Here is a 22854-nt window from a genome sequence, read left to right on the forward strand (position 1 = left end):
GAATTCTGTGTAAGACAGTTTGAAATTAATGAAATTACATTGATGACGGCAATATTTATAAAATAACAGAAAATAATAAAATAAAACTAGCTATTTTATATTTTTTCCATGTGTTAACTGAAGAATGTGTTATTATTGAAGAGGTCGTACGGGACAATTGACACTGTCCCTTCAAACGTCTGTAAAAAATAAAACCTATGTAAAATTCAGCACGGAAATTGGCTAATTTTGTTGCGGAATGTAATATATATTACATAATAAAGGATAATACAAAAATTGTTTCTTTTTATTTTTTATTTGATTTATTTATTTGACTACATAGACGGTAATGCATATGTGGCAAGGAAATCGATTGATTTCAGAACAAATTATTTTAAAATATGCATGAAAACACATTAATAACAAGCAAACACATTAATAATTTAAGAAAATATTATTTATTATATTAATATTATGTTATTTAAGAAAGTATCTGTATTTTTAACGATCGAAAATTATTTCTGAATGCTGCTTTAAAGCAAATTTTTCTGTAGTTCAATGTGAACTTAAATCAAGTAATAAAGTATCTTAATTAATAATAGACGCTTCTTTTAGAAGCCCTTCAAGGGGATGAACGTTTCAATTTTAATAAACATTACGAATTAGTGAAATATTTGCAATGATTCTTATTTTATTAGATGTTTTTTTATAAATTGGTCCAGTTAAAAATTTGAATATAAAAATTCAATCAACATTTGAAAGTCTCAAAACCCATATTACATCCTTTTAAAAATGGAAAGTGACGAAAAAATTATTTAAAAGTGTAGAACTATTAAAACCTTATTTTTATTAATGATTTAAAATACTAAAAAATTAAAAAAAGTTTACACTTCAAGCAAACTTCGACATAGTAAATGACTGATGTCAGTAGCATTGTTAAAGTGCTCTCCTCCTCGATTCTCATCAGAGCAAAGGAGGTTGGTAGGCAGCGCGCGAGCCATTTTTAACAGAAAAAAAGTGTTCTCAGTGAAAAAAAGATGTCTGATTCTGCAGTTGCAACGTCCGCTTCCCCAGTGGCTGCCCCACCAGCGACAGTTGAGAAGAAAGTGGGCCAAAAAAAGGCATCTGGATCTGCTGGCACAAAGGCAAAAAAAGCCTCTGCGACGCCGTCACATCCGCCAACTCAGCAAATGGGGGACGCTTCCATTAAAAATTTAAAGGAACGTGGCGGTTCATCACTTCTGGCAATCAAAAAATATATCACTGCCACTTATAAATGCGACGCCCAAAAGTTAGCGCCATTCATCAAGAAGTACTTAAAATCGGCCGTGGTCAATGGAAAGCTTATTCAAACTAAGGGAAAGGGTGCATCTGGATCTTTCAAACTGTCGGCCTCTGCCAAGAAGGAAAAGGATCCGAAGGCAAAGTCGAAGGTTTTGTCTGCTGAGAAAAAAGTTCAAAGCAAGAAGGTAGCCTCTAAGAAGATTGGTGTCTCCTCCAAAAAAACTGCCGTTGGGGCTGCTGACAAAAAGCCCAAAGCTAAGAAGGCTGTGGCTACCAAAAAGACTGCCGAAAATAAGAAAACTGAGAAGGCAAAAGCCAAGGATGCCAAGAAAACTGGAATCATAAAGTCGAAGCCCGCCGCAACAAAGGCGAAAGTGACTGCAGCGAAGCCAAAGGCTGTAATAGCGAAAGCGTCAAAGGCAAAGCCAGCGGTGTCTGCAAAACCCAAAAAGACGGTGAAGAAAGCATCGGTTTCTGCTACCGCCAAGAAGCCGAAAGCGAAGACTACGGCTGCCAAAAAGTAAATTGTGAAAAAGTGCAGTATTTGGTACATGTTCGCAATTAAAATTTTAGATTTATGTTTTATAGATCTGAAATTTGTTTAAACAAGTCCTTTTCAGGGCTACAACGTTCCGTTGCAAGAGAAAAAAACTTTTATTTTCTTCCACTTATTTATTAGCTGACGTTCGCAGCAACAATAAAACGTTTCATGTCATGAATTACATTGCATGTTGGTCGCATTCAGTTTTCGTTCCCGATTTTTTTGTATTTATTTGAACATTACCCAATTACCCATATTGCGGGTAAATAAGTTTTATTTGTAAATTCATATTCGATGATTGGTGGTTGAAAAATGCATTTCTTTGGTATAACACATTGTGGCCCTGAAAAGGGCCGTTTTGGATTATTGTCCGCATTCGCAGGAGAAAATTATTTAGAGCTGGTGTACTTGGTGACAGCCTTGGTTCCCTCACTGACAGCATGCTTGGCCAACTCTCCAGGCAAAAGCAGGCGAACAGCCGTTTGGATCTCCCGACTGGTGATGGTCGAGCGCTTGTTGTAGTGAGCTAGACGAGACGCTTCGGCAGCAATTCGCTCGAAAATATCATTTACAAAGCTGTTCATTATGCTCATCGCCTTCGACGAAATTCCGGTGTCAGGATGGACCTGCTTGAGAACCTTGTAAATGTAGATGGCATAGCTCTCCTTCCTTTTGCGCTTCTTTTTCTTGTCGGTCTTGGTGATGTTCTTCTGAGCCTTGCCAGCCTTCTTGGCTGCCTTTCCACTAGTTTTCGGAGGCATTGTTCACGTTACTTATATTTTCACAAACACAATTCACTTATCGTAATGTGGGCCCGAACGCGTTCACGTTTATACTTTTTTTCGAGCAGTCAATTCAGGTCTAAGTCACCCACCCCTAACTGAATGCGCGGGCAAACGGAAAAGTATAAATATTTCGCTGTCGGGGTTAGGCGAGCATTCGTGTTCCGTGTGTAAAGTGAACTAAGTGAAATAAACGCAAAGCAAAATGTCTGGACGTGGAAAAGGTGGCAAAGTGAAGGGAAAGGCAAAGTCCCGCTCAAACCGTGCCGGTCTTCAATTCCCTGTGGGCCGTATTCACCGTTTGCTCCGGAAGGGAAACTACGCAGAGCGTGTTGGTGCAGGCGCTCCAGTTTACCTAGCTGCCGTAATGGAATATCTGGCCGCTGAGGTTCTCGAGTTGGCTGGCAATGCTGCTCGTGACAACAAGAAGACTAGAATTATTCCGCGTCATCTGCAACTGGCCATCCGCAACGACGAGGAGTTAAACAAGCTGCTCTCCGGCGTCACAATTGCACAAGGTGGCGTGTTGCCTAATATACAGGCTGTTCTGTTGCCCAAGAAGACCGAGAAGAAGGCCTAAACGTTTCAAAGGCTAAGCTAAAAACCTACATGTACATAAAATCGTCAATCAAACCGTCCTTTTCAGGACGACCAAATTATTACCAAAGAATTGAAAAATTTTTTAGCTTGGCAATTTCTTGTAATTAGTAAATCATAAAGAATTATTAACGTAAAGATGGTAATGTAGTAAGGGTTTTCTACTATATGCGGTATAAACTATAATTTGCTTCTTTAAACAATCGCACACCACGATGTGATGCTGTACATGCGGTGTCTGAAACCATTTGTACAGTCTGTACAAATCCATGTTAGAAATACACATTCTATTTGAAAGAGTACGAACGACAGACATTTATTTTTAGTTTAACATATTTTTTGGGAGTCCCGACCAATAAAATTAAATACTTTTTGAAAATCTTCCTCCTTTTAAAAACTGAATGGTGGTCCTGAAAAGGACCGATTGCTTAATAGGGGTACACAGGATGTACACTTTTTAACCGCCAAATCCGTAGAGGGTGCGGCCTTGCCTCTTCAGAGCGTACACAACATCCATGGCTGTAACTGTCTTCCTCTTGGCGTGTTCCGTGTAGGTCACGGCATCACGAATTACGTTCTCCAAGAAAACCTTCAGAACGCCACGCGTTTCCTCGTATATGAGTCCAGATATGCGCTTCACACCGCCTCGACGGGCCAAACGGCGGATAGCAGGCTTCGTGATACCTTGGATGTTATCACGCAGCACTTTGCGATGACGCTTGGCGCCACCCTTTCCCAAGCCTTTGCCTCCTTTACCACGACCAGTCATTTTTCACTGTTCTATACTATTATACACGCACAGCACGAAAGTCACTAAAGAACTAATTTCAACGTTTCTGTGTGCCCCTATTTATAGGTAAAACGACAAAAACCCGAGAGAGTACGAACGATATGTTCGTTCGCTTTTCGCTCGTCAAATGAAATGGCCTCTGTTTCTCTCTCTCTCTCTCTCTCTCTTTCACCCTCCACGATTGCTATATAAGTAGGTAGCAAATGCTCTGATCGTTTATTGTGTTTTCAAACGTGAAGTAGTGAACGTGAACTTTAGTGAAACCCAAATCGGAGATGGCTCGTACCAAGCAAACTGCTCGCAAATCGACTGGTGGAAAGGCGCCACGCAAACAACTGGCTACTAAGGCCGCTCGCAAGAGTGCTCCAGCCACCGGAGGTGTGAAGAAGCCCCACCGCTATCGCCCTGGAACCGTGGCCTTGCGTGAAATTCGTCGCTACCAAAAGAGCACCGAGCTTCTAATCCGCAAGCTGCCTTTCCAGCGTCTGGTGCGTGAAATCGCTCAGGACTTTAAGACGGACTTGCGATTCCAGAGCTCGGCGGTTATGGCTCTGCAGGAAGCTAGCGAAGCCTACCTGGTTGGTCTCTTCGAAGATACCAACTTGTGTGCCATTCATGCCAAGCGTGTCACCATAATGCCCAAAGACATCCAGTTAGCGCGACGCATTCGCGGCGAGCGTGCTTAAGCTGACACGGCATTAACTTGCAGATAAAGCGCTAGCGTACTCTATAATCGGTCCTTTTCAGGACCACAAACCAGATTCAATGAGATAAAATTTTCTGTTGCCGACTATTTATAACTTTAAAAAAAATAAGAACAAAATTCATATTCTATTATTTATGGCGCAAACGGTACTGGGTCTTAAATCATATGTAAAAATACTAATTCTGCCAGAGAAGGAATAAAAATAATCTTATTTTAATTGTCAGCTCAACATTTATTAAATTAAAGAAGAGGTTAATACAAAAATATATATTTTTATTTGTTCTTTGTGCGAACATCCTTTAAAGCAGTGAAAGTGTCGTGCGGGGCAAGGGACTCTGAACCTTAAACATCTAAAAAAAAAATCTGAATTCTGTGTAAGACAGTTTGAAATTAATGAAATTACATTGATGACGGCAATATTTATAAAATAACAGAAAATAATAAAATAAAACTAGCTATTTTATATTTTTTCCATGTGTTAACTGAAGAATGTGTTATTATTGAAGAGGTCGTACGGGACAATTGACACTGTCCCTTCAAACGTCTGTAAAAAATAAAACCTATGTAAAATTCAGCACGGAAATTGGCTAATTTTGTTGCGGAATGTAATATATATTACATAATAAAGGATAATACAAAAATTGTTTCTTTTTATTTTTTATTTGATTTATTTATTTGACTACATAGACGGTAATGCATATGTGGCAAGGAAATCGATTGATTTCAGAACAAATTATTTTAAAATATGCATGAAAACACATTAATAACAAGCAAACACATTAATAATTTAAGAAAATATTATTTATTATATTAATATTATGTTATTTAAGAAAGTATCTGTATTTTTAACGATCGAAAATTATTTCTGAATGCTGCTTTAAAGCAAATTTTTCTGTAGTTCAATGTGAACTTAAATCAAGTAATAAAGTATCTTAATTAATAATAGACGCTTCTTTTAGAAGCCCTTCAAGGGGATGAACGTTTCAATTTTAATAAACATTACGAATTAGTGAAATATTTGCAATGATTCTTATTTTATTAGATGTTTTTTTATAAATTGGTCCAGTTAAAAATTTGAATATAAAAATTCAATCAACATTTGAAAGTCTCAAAACCCATATTACATCCTTTTAAAAATGGAAAGTGACGAAAAAATTATTTAAAAGTGTAGAACTATTAAAACCTTATTTTTATTAATGATTTAAAATACTAAAAAATTAAAAAAAAGTTTACACTTCAAGCAAACTTCGACATAGTAAATGACTGATGTCAGTAGCATTGTTAAAGTGCTCTCCTCCTCGATTCTCATCAGAGCAAAGGAGGTTGGTAGGCAGCGCGCGAGCCATTTTTAACAGAAAAAAAGTGTTCTCAGTGAAAAAAAGATGTCTGATTCTGCAGTTGCAACGTCCGCTTCCCCAGTGGCTGCCCCACCAGCGACAGTTGAGAAGAAAGTGGTCCAAAAAAAGGCATCTGGATCTGCTGGCACAAAGGCAAAGAAAGCCTCTGCGACGCCGTCACATCCGCCAACTCAGCAAATGGTGGACGCTTCCATTAAAAATTTAAAGGAACGTGGCGGTTCATCACTTCTGGCAATCAAAAAATATATCACTGCCACTTATAAATGCGACGCCCAAAAGTTAGCGCCATTCATCAAGAAGTACTTAAAATCGGCCGTGGTCAATGGAAAGCTTATTCAAACTAAGGGAAAGGGTGCATCTGGATCTTTCAAACTGTCGGCCTCTGCCAAGAAGGAAAAGGATCCGAAGGCAAAGTCGAAGGTTTTGTCTGCTGAGAAAAAAGTTCAAAGCAAGAAGGTAGCCTCTAAGAAGATTGGTGTCTCCTCCAAAAAAACTGCCGTTGGGGCTGCTGACAAAAAGCCCAAAGCTAAGAAGGCTGTGGCTACCAAAAAGACTGCCGAAAATAAGAAAACTGAGAAGGCAAAAGCCAAGGATGCCAAGAAAACTGGAATCATAAAGTCGAAGCCCGCCGCAACAAAGGCGAAAGTGACTGCAGCGAAGCCAAAGGCTGTAGTAGCGAAAGCGTCAAAGGCAAAGCCAGCGGTGTCTGCAAAACCCAAAAAGACGGTGAAGAAAGCATCGGTTTCTGCTACCGCCAAGAAGCCGAAAGCGAAGACTACGGCTGCCAAAAAGTAAATTGTGAAAAAGTGCAGTATTTGGTACATGTTCGCAATTAAAATTTTAGATTTATGATTTATAGATCTGAAATTTGTTTAAACAAGTCCTTTTCAGGGCTACAACGTTCCGTTGCAAGAGAAAAAAACTTTTATTTTCTTCCACTTATTTATTAGCTGACGTTCGCAGCAACAATAAAACGTTTCATGTCATGAATTACATTGCATGTTGGTCGCATTCAGTTTTCGTTCCCGATTTTTTTGTATTTATTTGAACATTACCCAATTACCCATATTGCGGGTAAATAAGTTTTATTTGTAAATTCATATTCGATGATTGGTGGTTGAAAAATGCATTTCTTTGGTATAACACATTGTGGCCCTGAAAAGGGCCGTTTTGGATTATTGTCCGCATTCGCAGGAGAAAATTATTTAGAGCTGGTGTACTTGGTGACAGCCTTGGTTCCCTCACTGACAGCATGCTTGGCCAACTCTCCAGGCAAAAGCAGGCGAACAGCCGTTTGGATCTCCCGACTGGTGATGGTCGAGCGCTTGTTGTAGTGAGCTAGACGAGACGCTTCGGCAGCAATTCGCTCGAAAATATCATTTACAAAGCTGTTCATTATGCTCATCGCCTTCGACGAAATTCCGGTGTCAGGATGGACCTGCTTGAGAACCTTGTAAATGTAGATGGCATAGCTCTCCTTCCTTTTGCGCTTCTTTTTCTTGTCGGTCTTGGTGATGTTCTTCTGAGCCTTGCCAGCCTTCTTGGCTGCCTTTCCACTAGTTTTCGGAGGCATTGTTCACGTTACTTATATTTTCACAAACACAATTCACTTATCGTAATGTGGGCCCGAACGCGTTCACGTTTATACTTTTTTTCGAGCAGTCAATTCAGGTCTAAGTCACCCACCCCTAACTGAATGCGCGGGCAAACGGAAAAGTATAAATATTTCGCTGTCGGGGTTAGGCGAGCATTCGTGTTCCGTGTGTAAAGTGAACTAAGTGAAATAAACGCAAAGCAAAATGTCTGGACGTGGAAAAGGTGGCAAAGTGAAGGGAAAGGCAAAGTCCCGCTCAAACCGTGCCGGTCTTCAATTCCCTGTGGGCCGTATTCACCGTTTGCTCCGGAAGGGAAACTACGCAGAGCGTGTTGGTGCAGGCGCTCCAGTTTACCTAGCTGCCGTAATGGAATATCTGGCCGCTGAGGTTCTCGAGTTGGCTGGCAATGCTGCTCGTGACAACAAGAAGACTAGAATTATTCCGCGTCATCTGCAACTGGCCATCCGCAACGACGAGGAGTTAAACAAGCTGCTCTCCGGCGTCACAATTGCACAAGGTGGCGTGTTGCCTAATATACAGGCTGTTCTGTTGCCCAAGAAGACCGAGAAGAAGGCCTAAACGTTTCAAAGGCTAAGCTAAAAACCTACATGTACATAAAATCGTCAATCAAACCGTCCTTTTCAGGACGACCAAATTATTACCAAAGAATTGAAAAATTTTTTAGCTTGGCAATTTCTTGTAATTAGTAAATCATAAAGAATTATTAACGTAAAGATGGTAATGTAGTAAGGGTTTTCTACTATATGCGGTATAAACTATAATTTGCTTCTTTAAACAATCGCACACCACGATGTGATGCTGTACATGCGGTGTCTGAAACCATTTGTACAGTCTGTACAAATCCATGTTAGAAATACACATTCTATTTGAAAGAGTACGAACGACAGACATTTATTTTTAGTTTAACATATTTTTTGGGAGTCCCGACCAATAAAATTAAATACTTTTTGAAAATCTTCCTCCTTTTAAAAACTGAATGGTGGTCCTGAAAAGGACCGATTGCTTAATAGGGGTACACAGGATGTACACTTTTTAACCGCCAAATCCGTAGAGGGTGCGGCCTTGCCTCTTCAGAGCGTACACAACATCCATGGCTGTAACTGTCTTCCTCTTGGCGTGTTCCGTGTAGGTCACGGCATCACGAATTACGTTCTCCAAGAAAACCTTCAGAACGCCACGCGTTTCCTCGTATATGAGTCCAGATATGCGCTTCACACCGCCTCGACGGGCCAAACGGCGGATAGCAGGCTTCGTGATACCTTGGATGTTATCACGCAGCACTTTGCGATGACGCTTGGCGCCACCCTTTCCCAAGCCTTTGCCTCCTTTACCACGACCAGTCATTTTTCACTGTTCTATACTATTATACACGCACAGCACGAAAGTCACTAAAGAACTAATTTCAACGTTTCTGTGTGCCCCTATTTATAGGTAAAACGACAAAAACCCGAGAGAGTACGAACGATATGTTCGTTCGCTTTTCGCTCGTCAAATGAAATGGCCTCTGTTTCTCTCTCTCTCTCTCTCTCTCTTTCACCCTCCACGATTGCTATATAAGTAGGTAGCAAATGCTCTGATCGTTTATTGTGTTTTCAAACGTGAAGTAGTGAACGTGAACTTTAGTGAAACCCAAATCGGAGATGGCTCGTACCAAGCAAACTGCTCGCAAATCGACTGGTGGAAAGGCGCCACGCAAACAACTGGCTACTAAGGCCGCTCGCAAGAGTGCTCCAGCCACCGGAGGTGTGAAGAAGCCCCACCGCTATCGCCCTGGAACCGTGGCCTTGCGTGAAATTCGTCGCTACCAAAAGAGCACCGAGCTTCTAATCCGCAAGCTGCCTTTCCAGCGTCTGGTGCGTGAAATCGCTCAGGACTTTAAGACGGACTTGCGATTCCAGAGCTCGGCGGTTATGGCTCTGCAGGAAGCTAGCGAAGCCTACCTGGTTGGTCTCTTCGAAGATACCAACTTGTGTGCCATTCATGCCAAGCGTGTCACCATAATGCCCAAAGACATCCAGTTAGCGCGACGCATTCGCGGCGAGCGTGCTTAAGCTGACACGGCATTAACTTGCAGATAAAGCGCTAGCGTACTCTATAATCGGTCCTTTTCAGGACCACAAACCAGATTCAATGAGATAAAATTTTCTGTTGCCGACTATTTATAACTTTAAAAAAAATAAGAACAAAATTCATATTCTATTATTTATGGCGCAAACGGTACTGGGTCTTAAATCATATGTAAAAATACTAATTCTGCCAGAGAAGGAATAAAAATAATCTTATTTTAATTGTCAGCTCAACATTTATTAAATTAAAGAAGAGGTTAATACAAAAATATATATTTTTATTTGTTCTTTGTGCGAACATCCTTTAAAGCAGTGAAAGTGTCGTGCGGGGCAAGGGACTCTGAACCTTAAACATCTAAAAAAAAAATCTGAATTCTGTGTAAGACAGTTTGAAATTAATGAAATTACATTGATGACGGCAATATTTATAAAATAACAGAAAATAATAAAATAAAACTAGCTATTTTATATTTTTTCCATGTGTTAACTGAAGAATGTGTTATTATTGAAGAGGTCGTACGGGACAATTGACACTGTCCCTTCAAACGTCTGTAAAAAATAAAACCTATGTAAAATTCAGCACGGAAATTGGCTAATTTTGTTGCGGAATGTAATATATATTACATAATAAAGGATAATACAAAAATTGTTTCTTTTTATTTTTTATTTGATTTATTTATTTGACTACATAGACGGTAATGCATATGTGGCAAGGAAATCGATTGATTTCAGAACAAATTATTTTAAAATATGCATGAAAACACATTAATAACAAGCAAACACATTAATAATTTAAGAAAATATTATTTATTATATTAATATTATGTTATTTAAGAAAGTATCTGTATTTTTAACGATCGAAAATTATTTCTGAATGCTGCTTTAAAGCAAATTTTTCTGTAGTTCAATGTGAACTTAAATCAAGTAATAAAGTATCTTAATTAATAATAGACGCTTCTTTTAGAAGCCCTTCAAGGGGATGAACGTTTCAATTTTAATAAACATTACGAATTAGTGAAATATTTGCAATGATTCTTATTTTATTAGATGTTTTTTTATAAATTGGTCCAGTTAAAAATTTGAATATAAAAATTCAATCAACATTTGAAAGTCTCAAAACCCATATTACATCCTTTTAAAAATGGAAAGTGACGAAAAAATTATTTAAAAGTGTAGAACTATTAAAACCTTATTTTTATTAATGATTTAAAATACTAAAAAATTAAAAAAAAGTTTACACTTCAAGCAAACTTCGACATAGTAAATGACTGATGTCAGTAGCATTGTTAAAGTGCTCTCCTCCTCGATTCTCATCAGAGCAAAGGAGGTTGGTAGGCAGCGCGCGAGCCATTTTTAACAGAAAAAAAGTGTTCTCAGTGAAAAAAAGATGTCTGATTCTGCAGTTGCAACGTCCGCTTCCCCAGTGGCTGCCCCACCAGCGACAGTTGAGAAGAAAGTGGTCCAAAAAAAGGCATCTGGATCTGCTGGCACAAAGGCAAAGAAAGCCTCTGCGACGCCGTCACATCCGCCAACTCAGCAAATGGTGGACGCTTCCATTAAAAATTTAAAGGAACGTGGCGGTTCATCACTTCTGGCAATCAAAAAATATATCACTGCCACTTATAAATGCGACGCCCAAAAGTTAGCGCCATTCATCAAGAAGTACTTAAAATCGGCCGTGGTCAATGGAAAGCTTATTCAAACTAAGGGAAAGGGTGCATCTGGATCTTTCAAACTGTCGGCCTCTGCCAAGAAGGAAAAGGATCCGAAGGCAAAGTCGAAGGTTTTGTCTGCTGAGAAAAAAGTTCAAAGCAAGAAGGTAGCCTCTAAGAAGATTGGTGTCTCCTCCAAAAAAACTGCCGTTGGGGCTGCTGACAAAAAGCCCAAAGCTAAGAAGGCTGTGGCTACCAAAAAGACTGCCGAAAATAAGAAAACTGAGAAGGCAAAAGCCAAGGATGCCAAGAAAACTGGAATCATAAAGTCGAAGCCCGCCGCAACAAAGGCGAAAGTGACTGCAGCGAAGCCAAAGGCTGTAGTAGCGAAAGCGTCAAAGGCAAAGCCAGCGGTGTCTGCAAAACCCAAAAAGACGGTGAAGAAAGCATCGGTTTCTGCTACCGCCAAGAAGCCGAAAGCGAAGACTACGGCTGCCAAAAAGTAAATTGTGAAAAAGTGCAGTATTTGGTACATGTTCGCAATTAAAATTTTAGATTTATGATTTATAGATCTGAAATTTGTTTAAACAAGTCCTTTTCAGGGCTACAACGTTCCGTTGCAAGAGAAAAAAACTTTTATTTTCTTCCACTTATTTATTAGCTGACGTTCGCAGCAACAATAAAACGTTTCATGTCATGAATTACATTGCATGTTGGTCGCATTCAGTTTTCGTTCCCGATTTTTTTGTATTTATTTGAACATTACCCAATTACCCATATTGCGGGTAAATAAGTTTTATTTGTAAATTCATATTCGATGATTGGTGGTTGAAAAATGCATTTCTTTGGTATAACACATTGTGGCCCTGAAAAGGGCCGTTTTGGATTATTGTCCGCATTCGCAGGAGAAAATTATTTAGAGCTGGTGTACTTGGTGACAGCCTTGGTTCCCTCACTGACAGCATGCTTGGCCAACTCTCCAGGCAAAAGCAGGCGAACAGCCGTTTGGATCTCCCGACTGGTGATGGTCGAGCGCTTGTTGTAGTGAGCTAGACGAGACGCTTCGGCAGCAATTCGCTCGAAAATATCATTTACAAAGCTGTTCATTATGCTCATCGCCTTCGACGAAATTCCGGTGTCAGGATGGACCTGCTTGAGAACCTTGTAAATGTAGATGGCATAGCTCTCCTTCCTTTTGCGCTTCTTTTTCTTGTCGGTCTTGGTGATGTTCTTCTGAGCCTTGCCAGCCTTCTTGGCTGCCTTTCCACTAGTTTTCGGAGGCATTGTTCACGTTACTTATATTTTCACAAACACAATTCACTTATCGTAATGTGGGCCCGAACGCGTTCACGTTTATACTTTTTTTCGAGCAGTCAATTCAGGTCTAAGTCACCCACCCCTAACTGAATGCGCGGGCAAACGGAAAAGTATAAATATTTCGCTGTCGGGGTTAGGCGAGCATTCGTGTTCCGTGTGTAAAGTGAACTAAGTGAAATAAACGCAAAGCAAAATGTCTGGACGTGGAAAAGGTGGCAAAGTGAAGGGAAAGGCAAAGTCCCGCTCAAACCGTGCCGGTCTTCAATTCCCTGTGGGCCGTATTCACCGTTTGCTCCGGAAGGGAAACTACGCAGAGCGTGTTGGTGCAGGCGCTCCAGTTTACCTAGCTGCCGTAATGGAATATCTGGCCGCTGAGGTTCTCGAGTTGGCTGGCAATGCTGCTCGTGACAACAAGAAGACTAGAATTATTCCGCGTCATCTGCAACTGGCCATCCGCAACGACGAGGAGTTAAACAAGCTGCTCTCCGGCGTCACAATTGCACAAGGTGGCGTGTTGCCTAATATACAGGCTGTTCTGTTGCCCAAGAAGACCGAGAAGAAGGCCTAAACGTTTCAAAGGCTAAGCTAAAAACCTACATGTACATAAAATCGTCAATCAAACCGTCCTTTTCAGGACGACCAAATTATTACCAAAGAATTGAAAAATTTTTTAGCTTGGCAATTTCTTGTAATTAGTAAATCATAAAGAATTATTAACGTAAAGATGGTAATGTAGTAAGGGTTTTCTACTATATGCGGTATAAACTATAATTTGCTTCTTTAAACAATCGCACACCACGATGTGATGCTGTACATGCGGTGTCTGAAACCATTTGTACAGTCTGTACAAATCCATGTTAGAAATACACATTCTATTTGAAAGAGTACGAACGACAGACATTTATTTTTAGTTTAACATATTTTTTGGGAGTCCCGACCAATAAAATTAAATACTTTTTGAAAATCTTCCTCCTTTTAAAAACTGAATGGTGGTCCTGAAAAGGACCGATTGCTTAATAGGGGTACACAGGATGTACACTTTTTAACCGCCAAATCCGTAGAGGGTGCGGCCTTGCCTCTTCAGAGCGTACACAACATCCATGGCTGTAACTGTCTTCCTCTTGGCGTGTTCCGTGTAGGTCACGGCATCACGAATTACGTTCTCCAAGAAAACCTTCAGAACGCCACGCGTTTCCTCGTATATGAGTCCAGATATGCGCTTCACACCGCCTCGACGGGCCAAACGGCGGATAGCAGGCTTCGTGATACCTTGGATGTTATCACGCAGCACTTTGCGATGACGCTTGGCGCCACCCTTTCCCAAGCCTTTGCCTCCTTTACCACGACCAGTCATTTTTCACTGTTCTATACTATTATACACGCACAGCACGAAAGTCACTAAAGAACTAATTTCAACGTTTCTGTGTGCCCCTATTTATAGGTAAAACGACAAAAACCCGAGAGAGTACGAACGATATGTTCGTTCGCTTTTCGCTCGTCAAATGAAATGGCCTCTGTTTTTCTCTCTCTCTCTCTCTCTCTTTCACCGTCCACGATTGCTATATAAGTAGGTAGCAAATGCTCTGATCGTTTATTGTGTTTTCAAACGTGAAGTAGTGAACGTGAACTTTAGTGAAACCCAAATCGGAGATGGCTCGTACCAAGCAAACTGCTCGCAAATCGACTGGTGGAAAGGCGCCACGCAAACAACTGGCTACTAAGGCCGCTCGCAAGAGTGCTCCAGCCACCGGAGGTGTGAAGAAGCCCCACCGCTATCGCCCTGGAACCGTGGCCTTGCGTGAAATTCGTCGCTACCAAAAGAGCACCGAGCTTCTAATCCGCAAGCTGCCTTTCCAGCGTCTGGTGCGTGAAATCGCTCAGGACTTTAAGACGGACTTGCGATTCCAGAGCTCGGCGGTTATGGCTCTGCAGGAAGCTAGCGAAGCCTACCTGGTTGGTCTCTTCGAAGATACCAACTTGTGTGCCATTCATGCCAAGCGTGTCACCATAATGCCCAAAGACATCCAGTTAGCGCGACGCATTCGCGGCGAGCGTGCTTAAGCTGACACGGCATTAACTTGCAGATAAAGCGCTAGCGTACTCTATAATCGGTCCTTTTCAGGACCACAAACCAGATTCAATGAGATAAAATTTTCTGTTGCCGACTATTTATAACTTTAAAAAAAAAATAAGAACAAAATTCATATTCTATTATTTATGGCGCAAACGGTACTGGGTCTTAAATCATATGTAAAAATACTAATTCTGCCAGAGAAGGAATAAAAATAATCTTATTTTAATTGTCAGCTCAACATTTATTAAATTAAAGAAGAGGTTAATACAAAAATATATATTTTTATTTGTTCTTTGTGCGAACATCCTTTAAAGCAGTGAAAGTGTCGTGCGGGGCAAGGGACTCTGAACCTTAAACATCTAAAAAAAAAATCTGAATTCTGTGTAAGACAGTTTGAAATTAATGAAATTACATTGATGACGGCAATATTTATAAAATAACAGAAAATAATAAAATAAAACTAGCTATTTTATATTTTTTCCATGTGTTAACTGAAGAATGTGTTATTATTGAAGAGGTCGTACGGGACAATTGACACTGTCCCTTCAAACGTCTGTAAAAAATAAAACCTATGTAAAATTCAGCACGGAAATTGGCTAATTTTGTTGCGGAATGTAATATATATTACATAATAAAGGATAATACAAAAATTGTTTCTTTTTATTTTTTATTTGATTTATTTATTTGACTACATAGACGGTAATGCATATGTGGCAAGGAAATCGATTGATTTCAGAACAAATTATTTTAAAATATGCATGAAAACACATTAATAACAAGCAAACACATTAATAATTTAAGAAAATATTATTTATTATATTAATATTATGTTATTTAAGAAAGTATCTGTATTTTTAACGATCGAAAATTATTTCTGAATGCTGCTTTAAAGCAAATTTTTCTGTAGTTCAATGTGAACTTAAATCAAGTAATAAAGTATCTTAATTAATAATAGACGCTTCTTTTAGAAGCCCTTCAAGGGGATGAACGTTTCAATTTTAATAAACATTACGAATTAGTGAAATATTTGCAATGATTCTTATTTTATTAGATGTTTTTTTATAAATTGGTCCAGTTAAAAATTTGAATATAAAAATTCAATCAACATTTGAAAGTCTCAAAACCCATATTACATCCTTTTAAAAATGGAAAGTGACGAAAAAATTATTTAAAAGTGTAGAACTATTAAAACCTTATTTTTATTAATGATTTAAAATACTAAAAAATTAAAAAAAAGTTTACACTTCAAGCAAACTTCGACATAGTAAATGACTGATGTCAGTAGCATTGTTAAAGTGCTCTCCTCCTCGATTCTCATCAGAGCAAAGGAGGTTGGTAGGCAGCGCGCGAGCCATTTTTAACAGAAAAAAAGTGTTCTCAGTGAAAAAAAGATGTCTGATTCTGCAGTTGCAACGTCCGCTTCCCCAGTGGCTGCCCCACCAGCGACAGTTGAGAAGAAAGTGGTCCAAAAAAAGGCATCTGGATCTGCTGGCACAAAGGCAAAGAAAGCCTCTGCGACGCCGTCACATCCGCCAACTCAGCAAATGGTGGACGCTTCCATTAAAAATTTAAAGGAACGTGGCGGTTCATCACTTCTGGCAATCAAAAAATATATCACTGCCACTTATAAATGCGACGCCCAAAAGTTAGCGCCATTCATCAAGAAGTACTTAAAATCGGCCGTGGTCAATGGAAAGCTTATTCAAACTAAGGGAAAGGGTGCATCTGGATCTTTCAAACTGTCGGCCTCTGCCAAGAAGGAAAAGGATCCGAAGGCAAAGTCGAAGGTTTTGTCTGCTGAGAAAAAAGTTCAAAGCAAGAAGGTAGCCTCTAAGAAGATTGGTGTCTCCTCCAAAAAAACTGCCGTTGGGGCTGCTGACAAAAAGCCCAAAGCTAAGAAGGCTGTGGCTACCAAAAAGACTGCCGAAAATAAGAAAACTGAGAAGGCAAAAGCCAAGGATGCCAAGAAAACTGGAATCATAAAGTCGAAGCCCGCCGCAACAAAGGCGAAAGTGACTGCAGCGAAGCCAAAGGCTGTAGTAGCGAAAGCGTCAAAGGCAAAGCCAGCGGTGTCTGCAAAACCCAAAAAGACGGTGAAGAAAGCATCGGTTTCTGCTACCGCCAAGAAGCCGAAAGCGAAGACTACGGCTGCCAAAAAGTAAATTGTGAAAAAGTGCAGTATTTGGTACATGTTCGCAATTAAAATTTTAGATTTATGATTTATAGATCTGAAATTTGTTTAAACAAGTCCTTTTCAGGGCTACAACGTTCCGTTGCAAGAGAAAAAAACTTTTATTTTCTTCCACTTATTTATTAGCTGACTTATTTATTCGCAGCAACAATAAAACGTTTCATGTCATGAATTACATTGCATGTTGGTCGCATTCAGTTTTCGTTCCCGATTTTTTTGTATTTATTTGAACATTACCAAATTACCCATATTGCGGGTAAATAAGTTTTATTTGTAAATTCATATTCGATGATTGGTGGTTGAAAAATGCATTTCTTTGGTATAACACATTGTGGCCCTGAAAAGGGCCGTTTTGGATTATTGTCCGCATTCGCAGGAGAAAATTATTTAGAGCTGGTGTACTTGGTGACAGCCTTGGTTCCCTCACTGACAGCATGCTTGGCCAACTCTCCAGGCAAAAGCAGGCGAACAGCCGTTTGGATCTCCCGACTGGTGATGGTCGAGCGCTTGTTGTAGTGAGCTAGACGAGACGCTTCGGCAGCAATTCGCTCGAAAATATCATTTACAAAGCTGTTCATTATGCTCATCGCCTTCGACGAAATTCCGGTGTCAGGATGGACCTGCTTGAGAACCTTGTAAATGTAGATGGCATAGCTCTCCTTCCTTTTGCGCTTCTTTTTCTTGTCGGTCTTGGTGATGTTCTTCTGAGCCTTGCCAGCCTTCTTGGCTGCCTTTCCACTAGTTTTCGGAGGCATTGTTCACGTTACTTATATTTTCACAAACACAATTCACTTATCGTAATGTGGGCCCGAACGCGTTCACGTTTATACTTTTTTTCGAGCAGTCAATTCAGGTCTAAGTCACCCACCCCTAACTGAATGCGCGGGCAAACGGAAAAGTATAAATATTTCGCTGTCGGGGTTAGGCGAGCATTCGTGTTCCGTGTGTAAAGTGAACTAAGTGAAATAAACGCAAAGCAAAATGTCTGGACGTGGAAAAGGTGGCAAAGTGAAGGGAAAGGCAAAGTCCCGCTCAAACCGTGCCGGTCTTCAATTCCCTGTGGGCCGTATTCACCGTTTGCTCCGGAAGGGAAACTACGCAGAGCGTGTTGGTGCAGGCGCTCCAGTTTACCTAGCTGCCGTAATGGAATATCTGGCCGCTGAGGTTCTCGAGTTGGCTGGCAATGCTGCTCGTGACAACAAGAAGACTAGAATTATTCCGCGTCATCTGCAACTGGCCATCCGCAACGACGAGGAGTTAAACAAGCTGCTCTCCGGCGTCACAATTGCACAAGGTGGCGTGTTGCCTAATATACAGGCTGTTCTGTTGCCCAAGAAGACCGAGAAGAAGGCCTAAACGTTTCAAAGGCTAAGCTAAAAACCTACATGTACATAAAATCGTCAATCAAACCGTCCTTTTCAGGACGACCAAATTATTACCAAAGAATTGAAAAATTTTTTAGCTTGGCAATTTCTTGTAATTAGTAAATCATAAAGAATTATTAACGTAAAGATGGTAATGTAGTAAGGGTTTTCTACTATATGCGGTATAAACTATAATTTGCTTCTTTAAACAATCGCACACCACGATGTGATGCTGTACATGCGGTGTCTGAAACCATTTGTACAGTCTGTACAAATCCATGTTAGAAATACACATTCTATTTGAAAGAGTACGAACGACAGACATTTATTTTTAGTTTAACATATTTTTTGGGAGTCCCGACCAATAAAATTAAATACTTTTTGAAAATCTTCCTCCTTTTAAAAACTGAATGGTGGTCCTGAAAAGGACCGATTGCTTAATAGGGGTACACAGAATGTACACTTTTTAACCGCCAAATCCGTAGAGGGTGCGGCCTTGCCTCTTCAGAGCGTACACAACATCCAGGGCTGTAACTGTCTTCCTCTTGGCGTGTTCCGTGTAGGTCACGGCATCACGAATTACGTTCTCCAAGAAAACCTTCAGAACGCCACGCGTTTCCTCGTATATGAGTCCAGATATGCGCTTCACACCGCCTCGACGGGCCAAACGGCGGATAGCAGGCTTCGTGATACCTTGGATGTTATCACGCAGCACTTTGCGATGACGCTTGGCGCCACCCTTTCCCAAGCCTTTGCCTCCTTTACCACGACCAGTCATTTTTCACTGTTCTATACTATTATACACGCACAGCACGAAAGTCACTAAAGAACTAATTTCAACGTTTCTGTGTGCCCCTATTTATAGGTAAAACGACAAAAACCCGAGAGAGTACGAACGATATGTTCGTTCGCTTTTCGCTCGTCAAATGAAATGGCCTCTGTTTCTCTCTCTCTCTCTCTCTCTCTTTCACCCTCCACGATTGCTATATAAGTAGGTAGCAAATGCTCTGATCGTTTATTGTGTTTTCAAACGTGAAGTAGTGAACGTGAACTTTAGTGAAACCCAAATCGGAGATGGCTCGTACCAAGCAAACTGCTCGCAAATCGACTGGTGGAAAGGCGCCACGCAAACAACTGGCTACTAAGGCCGCTCGCAAGAGTGCTCCAGCCACCGGAGGTGTGAAGAAGCCCCACCGCTATCGCCCTGGAACCGTGGCCTTGCGTGAAATTCGTCGCTACCAAAAGAGCACCGAGCTTCTAATCCGCAAGCTGCCTTTCCAGCGTCTGGTGCGTGAAATCGCTCAGGACTTTAAGACGGACTTGCGATTCCAGAGCTCGGCGGTTATGGCTCTGCAGGAAGCTAGCGAAGCCTACCTGGTTGGTCTCTTCGAAGATACCAACTTGTGTGCCATTCATGCCAAGCGTGTCACCATAATGCCCAAAGACATCCAGTTAGCGCGACGCATTCGCGGCGAGCGTGCTTAAGCTGACACGGCATTAACTTGCAGATAAAGCGCTAGCGTACTCTATAATCGGTCCTTTTCAGGACCACAAACCAGATTCAATGAGATAAAATTTTCTGTTGCCGACTATTTATAACTTTAAAAAAAATAAGAACAAAATTCATATTCTATTATTTATGGCGCAAACGGTACTGGGTCTTAAATCATATGTAAAAATACTAATTCTGCCAGAGAAGGAATAAAAATAATCTTATTTTAATTGTCAGCTCAACATTTATTAAATTAAAGAAGAGGTTAATACAAAAATATATATTTTTATTTGTTCTTTGTGCGAACATCCTTTAAAGCAGTGAAAGTGTCGTGCGGGGCAAGGGACTCTGAACCTTAAACATCTAAAAAAAAAATCTGAATTCTGTGTAAGACAGTTTGAAATTAATGAAATTACATTGATGACGGCAATATTTATAAAATAACAGAAAATAATAAAATAAAACTAGCTATTTTATATTTTTTCCATGTGTTAACTGAAGAATGTGTTATTATTGAAGAGGTCGTACGGGACAATTGACACTGTCCCTTCAAACGTCTGTAAAAAATAAAACCTATGTAAAATTCAGCACGGAAATTGGCTAATTTTGTTGCGGAATGTAATATATATTACATAATAAAGGATAATACAAAAATTGTTTCTTTTTATTTTTTATTTGATTTATTTATTTGACTACATAGACGGTAATGCATATGTGGCAAGGAAATCGATTGATTTCAGAACAAATTATTTTAAAATATGCATGAAAACACATTAATAACAAGCAAACACATTAATAATTTAAGAAAATATTATTTATTATATTAATATTATGTTATTTAAGAAAGTATCTGTATTTTTAACGATCGAAAATTATTTCTGAATGCTGCTTTAAAGCAAATTTTTCTGTAGTTCAATGTGAACTTAAATCAAGTAATAAAGTATCTTAATTAATAATAGACGCTTCTTTTAGAAGCCCTTCAAGGGGATGAACGTTTCAATTTTAATAAACATTACGAATTAGTGAAATATTTGCAATGATTCTTATTTTATTAGATGTTTTTTTATAAATTGGTCCAGTTAAAAATTTGAATATAAAAATTCAATCAACATTTGAAAGTCTCAAAACCCATATTACATCCTTTTAAAAATGGAAAGTGACGAAAAAATTATTTAAAAGTGTAGAACTATTAAAACCTTATTTTTATTAATGATTTAAAATACTAAAAAATTAAAAAAAAGTTTACACTTCAAGCAAACTTCGACATAGTAAATGACTGATGTCAGTAGCATTGTTAAAGTGCTCTCCTCCTCGATTCTCATCAGAGCAAAGGAGGTTGGTAGGCAGCGCGCGAGCCATTTTTAACAGAAAAAAAGTGTTCTCAGTGAAAAAAAGATGTCTGATTCTGCAGTTGCAACGTCCGCTTCCCCAGTGGCTGCCCCACCAGCGACAGTTGAGAAGAAAGTGGTCCAAAAAAAGGCATCTGGATCTGCTGGCACAAAGGCAAAGAAAGCCTCTGCGACGCCGTCACATCCGCCAACTCAGCAAATGGTGGACGCTTCCATTAAAAATTTAAAGGAACGTGGCGGTTCATCACTTCTGGCAATCAAAAAATATATCACTGCCACTTATAAATGCGACGCCCAAAAGTTAGCGCCATTCATCAAGAAGTACTTAAAATCGGCCGTGGTCAATGGAAAGCTTATTCAAACTAAGGGAAAGGGTGCATCTGGATCTTTCAAACTGTCGGCCTCTGCCAAGAAGGAAAAGGATCCGAAGGCAAAGTCGAAGGTTTTGTCTGCTGAGAAAAAAGTTCAAAGCAAGAAGGTAGCCTCTAAGAAGATTGGTGTCTCCTCCAAAAAAACTGCCGTTGGGGCTGCTGACAAAAAGCCCAAAGCTAAGAAGGCTGTGGCTACCAAAAAGACTGCCGAAAATAAGAAAACTGAGAAGGCAAAAGCCAAGGATGCCAAGAAAACTGGAATCATAAAGTCGAAGCCCGCCGCAACAAAGGCGAAAGTGACTGCAGCGAAGCCAAAGGCTGTAGTAGCGAAAGCGTCAAAGGCAAAGCCAGCGGTGTCTGCAAAACCCAAAAAGACGGTGAAGAAAGCATCGGTTTCTGCTACCGCCAAGAAGCCGAAAGCGAAGACTACGGCTGCCAAAAAGTAAATTGTGAAAAAGTGCAGTATTTGGTACATGTTCGCAATTAAAATTTTAGATTTATGATTTATAGATCTGAAATTTGTTTAAACAAGTCCTTTTCAGGGCTACAACGTTCCGTTGCAAGAGAAAAAAACTTTTATTTTCTTCCACTTATTTATTAGCTGACGTTCGCAGCAACAATAAAACGTTTCATGTCATGAATTACATTGCATGTTGGTCGCATTCAGTTTTCGTTCCCGATTTTTTTGTATTTATTTGAACATTACCCAATTACCCATATTGCGGGTAAATAAGTTTTATTTGTAAATTCATATTCGATGATTGGTGGTTGAAAAATGCATTTCTTTGGTATAACACATTGTGGCCCTGAAAAGGGCCGTTTTGGATTATTGTCCGCATTCGCAGGAGAAAATTATTTAGAGCTGGTGTACTTGGTGACAGCCTTGGTTCCCTCACTGACAGCATGCTTGGCCAACTCTCCAGGCAAAAGCAGGCGAACAGCCGTTTGGATCTCCCGACTGGTGATGGTCGAGCGCTTGTTGTAGTGAGCTAGACGAGACGCTTCGGCAGCAATTCGCTCGAAAATATCATTTACAAAGCTGTTCATTATGCTCATCGCCTTCGACGAAATTCCGGTGTCAGGATGGACCTGCTTGAGAACCTTGTAAATGTAGATGGCATAGCTCTCCTTCCTTTTGCGCTTCTTTTTCTTGTCGGTCTTGGTGATGTTCTTCTGAGCCTTGCCAGCCTTCTTGGCTGCCTTTCCACTAGTTTTCGGAGGCATTGTTCACGTTACTTATATTTTCACAAACACAATTCACTTATCGTAATGTGGGCCCGAACGCGTTCACGTTTATACTTTTTTTCGAGCAGTCAATTCAGGTC

General features: G+C 40.0%; 22 protein-coding genes and 4 non-coding genes across 26 annotated transcripts; 17 read left to right on the forward strand and 9 right to left on the reverse strand.

The window, feature by feature from the left end:
• The first annotated feature begins 857 nt into the window (after positions 1-857).
• On the forward strand, positions 858-1880 carry His1:CG33834 (histone H1). The gene has a single exon (NM_001032163.2). It carries the CDS (start codon positions 1017-1019, stop codon positions 1785-1787), a length of 771 nt encoding a protein of 256 aa, NP_001027334.1. The 5' UTR covers positions 858-1016; the 3' UTR covers positions 1788-1880.
• Positions 1881-2016: 136 nt separating this feature from the next.
• On the reverse strand, positions 2017-2611 carry His2B:CG33888 (histone H2B). The gene has a single exon (NM_001032164.2). It carries the CDS (start codon positions 2563-2565, stop codon positions 2194-2196), a length of 372 nt encoding a protein of 123 aa, NP_001027335.1. The 5' UTR covers positions 2566-2611; the 3' UTR covers positions 2017-2193.
• A 128-nt stretch (positions 2612-2739) lies between these two features.
• Positions 2740-3232, forward strand: His2A:CG33835 (histone H2A). Its single transcript, NM_001032165.2, has one exon. It carries the CDS (start codon positions 2792-2794, stop codon positions 3164-3166), a length of 375 nt encoding a protein of 124 aa, NP_001027336.1. The 5' UTR covers positions 2740-2791; the 3' UTR covers positions 3167-3232.
• sncRNA:430j (small non-coding RNA 430j) lies at positions 2879-2914 on the forward strand. The gene has a single exon (NR_002527.1). It is a non-coding gene; the product is annotated as a small non-coding RNA 430j (non-coding RNA).
• Positions 3233-3595: 363 nt separating the features above from the next.
• Positions 3596-4008, reverse strand: His4:CG33887 (histone H4). Its single transcript, NM_001032166.2, has one exon. The coding sequence runs from the start codon at positions 3950-3952 to the stop codon at positions 3641-3643; it is 312 nt and encodes a 103-aa protein (NP_001027337.1). The 5' UTR covers positions 3953-4008; the 3' UTR covers positions 3596-3640.
• A 183-nt stretch (positions 4009-4191) lies between these two features.
• On the forward strand, positions 4192-4720 carry His3:CG33836 (histone H3). The gene has a single exon (NM_001032167.2). The coding sequence runs from the start codon at positions 4249-4251 to the stop codon at positions 4657-4659; it is 411 nt and encodes a 136-aa protein (NP_001027338.1). The 5' UTR covers positions 4192-4248; the 3' UTR covers positions 4660-4720.
• A 1182-nt stretch (positions 4721-5902) lies between these two features.
• Positions 5903-6925, forward strand: His1:CG33837 (histone H1). Its single transcript, NM_001032168.2, has one exon. The coding sequence runs from the start codon at positions 6062-6064 to the stop codon at positions 6830-6832; it is 771 nt and encodes a 256-aa protein (NP_001027339.1). The 5' UTR covers positions 5903-6061; the 3' UTR covers positions 6833-6925.
• A 136-nt stretch (positions 6926-7061) lies between these two features.
• On the reverse strand, positions 7062-7656 carry His2B:CG33886 (histone H2B). Its single transcript, NM_001032169.2, has one exon. The coding sequence runs from the start codon at positions 7608-7610 to the stop codon at positions 7239-7241; it is 372 nt and encodes a 123-aa protein (NP_001027340.1). The 5' UTR covers positions 7611-7656; the 3' UTR covers positions 7062-7238.
• A 128-nt stretch (positions 7657-7784) lies between these two features.
• On the forward strand, positions 7785-8277 carry His2A:CG33838 (histone H2A). The gene has a single exon (NM_001032170.2). The coding sequence runs from the start codon at positions 7837-7839 to the stop codon at positions 8209-8211; it is 375 nt and encodes a 124-aa protein (NP_001027341.1). The 5' UTR covers positions 7785-7836; the 3' UTR covers positions 8212-8277.
• sncRNA:430k (small non-coding RNA 430k) lies at positions 7924-7959 on the forward strand. The gene has a single exon (NR_002528.1). It is a non-coding gene; the product is annotated as a small non-coding RNA 430k (non-coding RNA).
• Positions 8278-8640: 363 nt separating the features above from the next.
• On the reverse strand, positions 8641-9053 carry His4:CG33885 (histone H4). The gene has a single exon (NM_001032171.2). It carries the CDS (start codon positions 8995-8997, stop codon positions 8686-8688), a length of 312 nt encoding a protein of 103 aa, NP_001027342.1. The 5' UTR covers positions 8998-9053; the 3' UTR covers positions 8641-8685.
• Positions 9054-9236: 183 nt separating this feature from the next.
• On the forward strand, positions 9237-9765 carry His3:CG33839 (histone H3). The gene has a single exon (NM_001032172.2). The coding sequence runs from the start codon at positions 9294-9296 to the stop codon at positions 9702-9704; it is 411 nt and encodes a 136-aa protein (NP_001027343.1). The 5' UTR covers positions 9237-9293; the 3' UTR covers positions 9705-9765.
• Positions 9766-10947: 1182 nt separating this feature from the next.
• On the forward strand, positions 10948-11970 carry His1:CG33840 (histone H1). The gene has a single exon (NM_001032173.2). It carries the CDS (start codon positions 11107-11109, stop codon positions 11875-11877), a length of 771 nt encoding a protein of 256 aa, NP_001027344.1. The 5' UTR covers positions 10948-11106; the 3' UTR covers positions 11878-11970.
• A 136-nt stretch (positions 11971-12106) lies between these two features.
• Positions 12107-12701, reverse strand: His2B:CG33884 (histone H2B). The gene has a single exon (NM_001032174.2). The coding sequence runs from the start codon at positions 12653-12655 to the stop codon at positions 12284-12286; it is 372 nt and encodes a 123-aa protein (NP_001027345.1). The 5' UTR covers positions 12656-12701; the 3' UTR covers positions 12107-12283.
• A 128-nt stretch (positions 12702-12829) lies between these two features.
• His2A:CG33841 (histone H2A) lies at positions 12830-13322 on the forward strand. Its single transcript, NM_001032175.2, has one exon. It carries the CDS (start codon positions 12882-12884, stop codon positions 13254-13256), a length of 375 nt encoding a protein of 124 aa, NP_001027346.1. The 5' UTR covers positions 12830-12881; the 3' UTR covers positions 13257-13322.
• sncRNA:430l (small non-coding RNA 430l) lies at positions 12969-13004 on the forward strand. Its single transcript, NR_002529.1, has one exon. It is a non-coding gene; the product is annotated as a small non-coding RNA 430l (non-coding RNA).
• Positions 13323-13685: 363 nt separating the features above from the next.
• Positions 13686-14098, reverse strand: His4:CG33883 (histone H4). Its single transcript, NM_001032176.2, has one exon. The coding sequence runs from the start codon at positions 14040-14042 to the stop codon at positions 13731-13733; it is 312 nt and encodes a 103-aa protein (NP_001027347.1). The 5' UTR covers positions 14043-14098; the 3' UTR covers positions 13686-13730.
• Positions 14099-14281: 183 nt separating this feature from the next.
• His3:CG33842 (histone H3) lies at positions 14282-14810 on the forward strand. The gene has a single exon (NM_001032177.2). It carries the CDS (start codon positions 14339-14341, stop codon positions 14747-14749), a length of 411 nt encoding a protein of 136 aa, NP_001027348.1. The 5' UTR covers positions 14282-14338; the 3' UTR covers positions 14750-14810.
• A 1184-nt stretch (positions 14811-15994) lies between these two features.
• His1:CG33843 (histone H1) lies at positions 15995-17017 on the forward strand. The gene has a single exon (NM_001032178.2). It carries the CDS (start codon positions 16154-16156, stop codon positions 16922-16924), a length of 771 nt encoding a protein of 256 aa, NP_001027349.1. The 5' UTR covers positions 15995-16153; the 3' UTR covers positions 16925-17017.
• Positions 17018-17159: 142 nt separating this feature from the next.
• On the reverse strand, positions 17160-17754 carry His2B:CG33882 (histone H2B). Its single transcript, NM_001032179.2, has one exon. It carries the CDS (start codon positions 17706-17708, stop codon positions 17337-17339), a length of 372 nt encoding a protein of 123 aa, NP_001027350.1. The 5' UTR covers positions 17709-17754; the 3' UTR covers positions 17160-17336.
• Positions 17755-17882: 128 nt separating this feature from the next.
• Positions 17883-18375, forward strand: His2A:CG33844 (histone H2A). Its single transcript, NM_001032180.2, has one exon. It carries the CDS (start codon positions 17935-17937, stop codon positions 18307-18309), a length of 375 nt encoding a protein of 124 aa, NP_001027351.1. The 5' UTR covers positions 17883-17934; the 3' UTR covers positions 18310-18375.
• sncRNA:430m (small non-coding RNA 430m) lies at positions 18022-18057 on the forward strand. Its single transcript, NR_002530.1, has one exon. It is a non-coding gene; the product is annotated as a small non-coding RNA 430m (non-coding RNA).
• Positions 18376-18738: 363 nt separating the features above from the next.
• His4:CG33881 (histone H4) lies at positions 18739-19151 on the reverse strand. Its single transcript, NM_001032181.2, has one exon. The coding sequence runs from the start codon at positions 19093-19095 to the stop codon at positions 18784-18786; it is 312 nt and encodes a 103-aa protein (NP_001027352.1). The 5' UTR covers positions 19096-19151; the 3' UTR covers positions 18739-18783.
• A 183-nt stretch (positions 19152-19334) lies between these two features.
• On the forward strand, positions 19335-19863 carry His3:CG33845 (histone H3). Its single transcript, NM_001032182.2, has one exon. The coding sequence runs from the start codon at positions 19392-19394 to the stop codon at positions 19800-19802; it is 411 nt and encodes a 136-aa protein (NP_001027353.1). The 5' UTR covers positions 19335-19391; the 3' UTR covers positions 19803-19863.
• Positions 19864-21045: 1182 nt separating this feature from the next.
• On the forward strand, positions 21046-22068 carry His1:CG33846 (histone H1). Its single transcript, NM_001032183.2, has one exon. It carries the CDS (start codon positions 21205-21207, stop codon positions 21973-21975), a length of 771 nt encoding a protein of 256 aa, NP_001027354.1. The 5' UTR covers positions 21046-21204; the 3' UTR covers positions 21976-22068.
• A 136-nt stretch (positions 22069-22204) lies between these two features.
• On the reverse strand, positions 22205-22799 carry His2B:CG33880 (histone H2B). Its single transcript, NM_001032184.2, has one exon. The coding sequence runs from the start codon at positions 22751-22753 to the stop codon at positions 22382-22384; it is 372 nt and encodes a 123-aa protein (NP_001027355.1). The 5' UTR covers positions 22754-22799; the 3' UTR covers positions 22205-22381.
• Between the last annotated feature and the right edge of the window lie 55 nt (positions 22800-22854).

Source organism: Drosophila melanogaster, chromosome 2L (genome assembly GCF_000001215.4).
Source record: "Drosophila melanogaster chromosome 2L".
NCBI lineage: Eukaryota > Metazoa > Arthropoda > Insecta > Diptera > Drosophilidae > Drosophila > Drosophila melanogaster.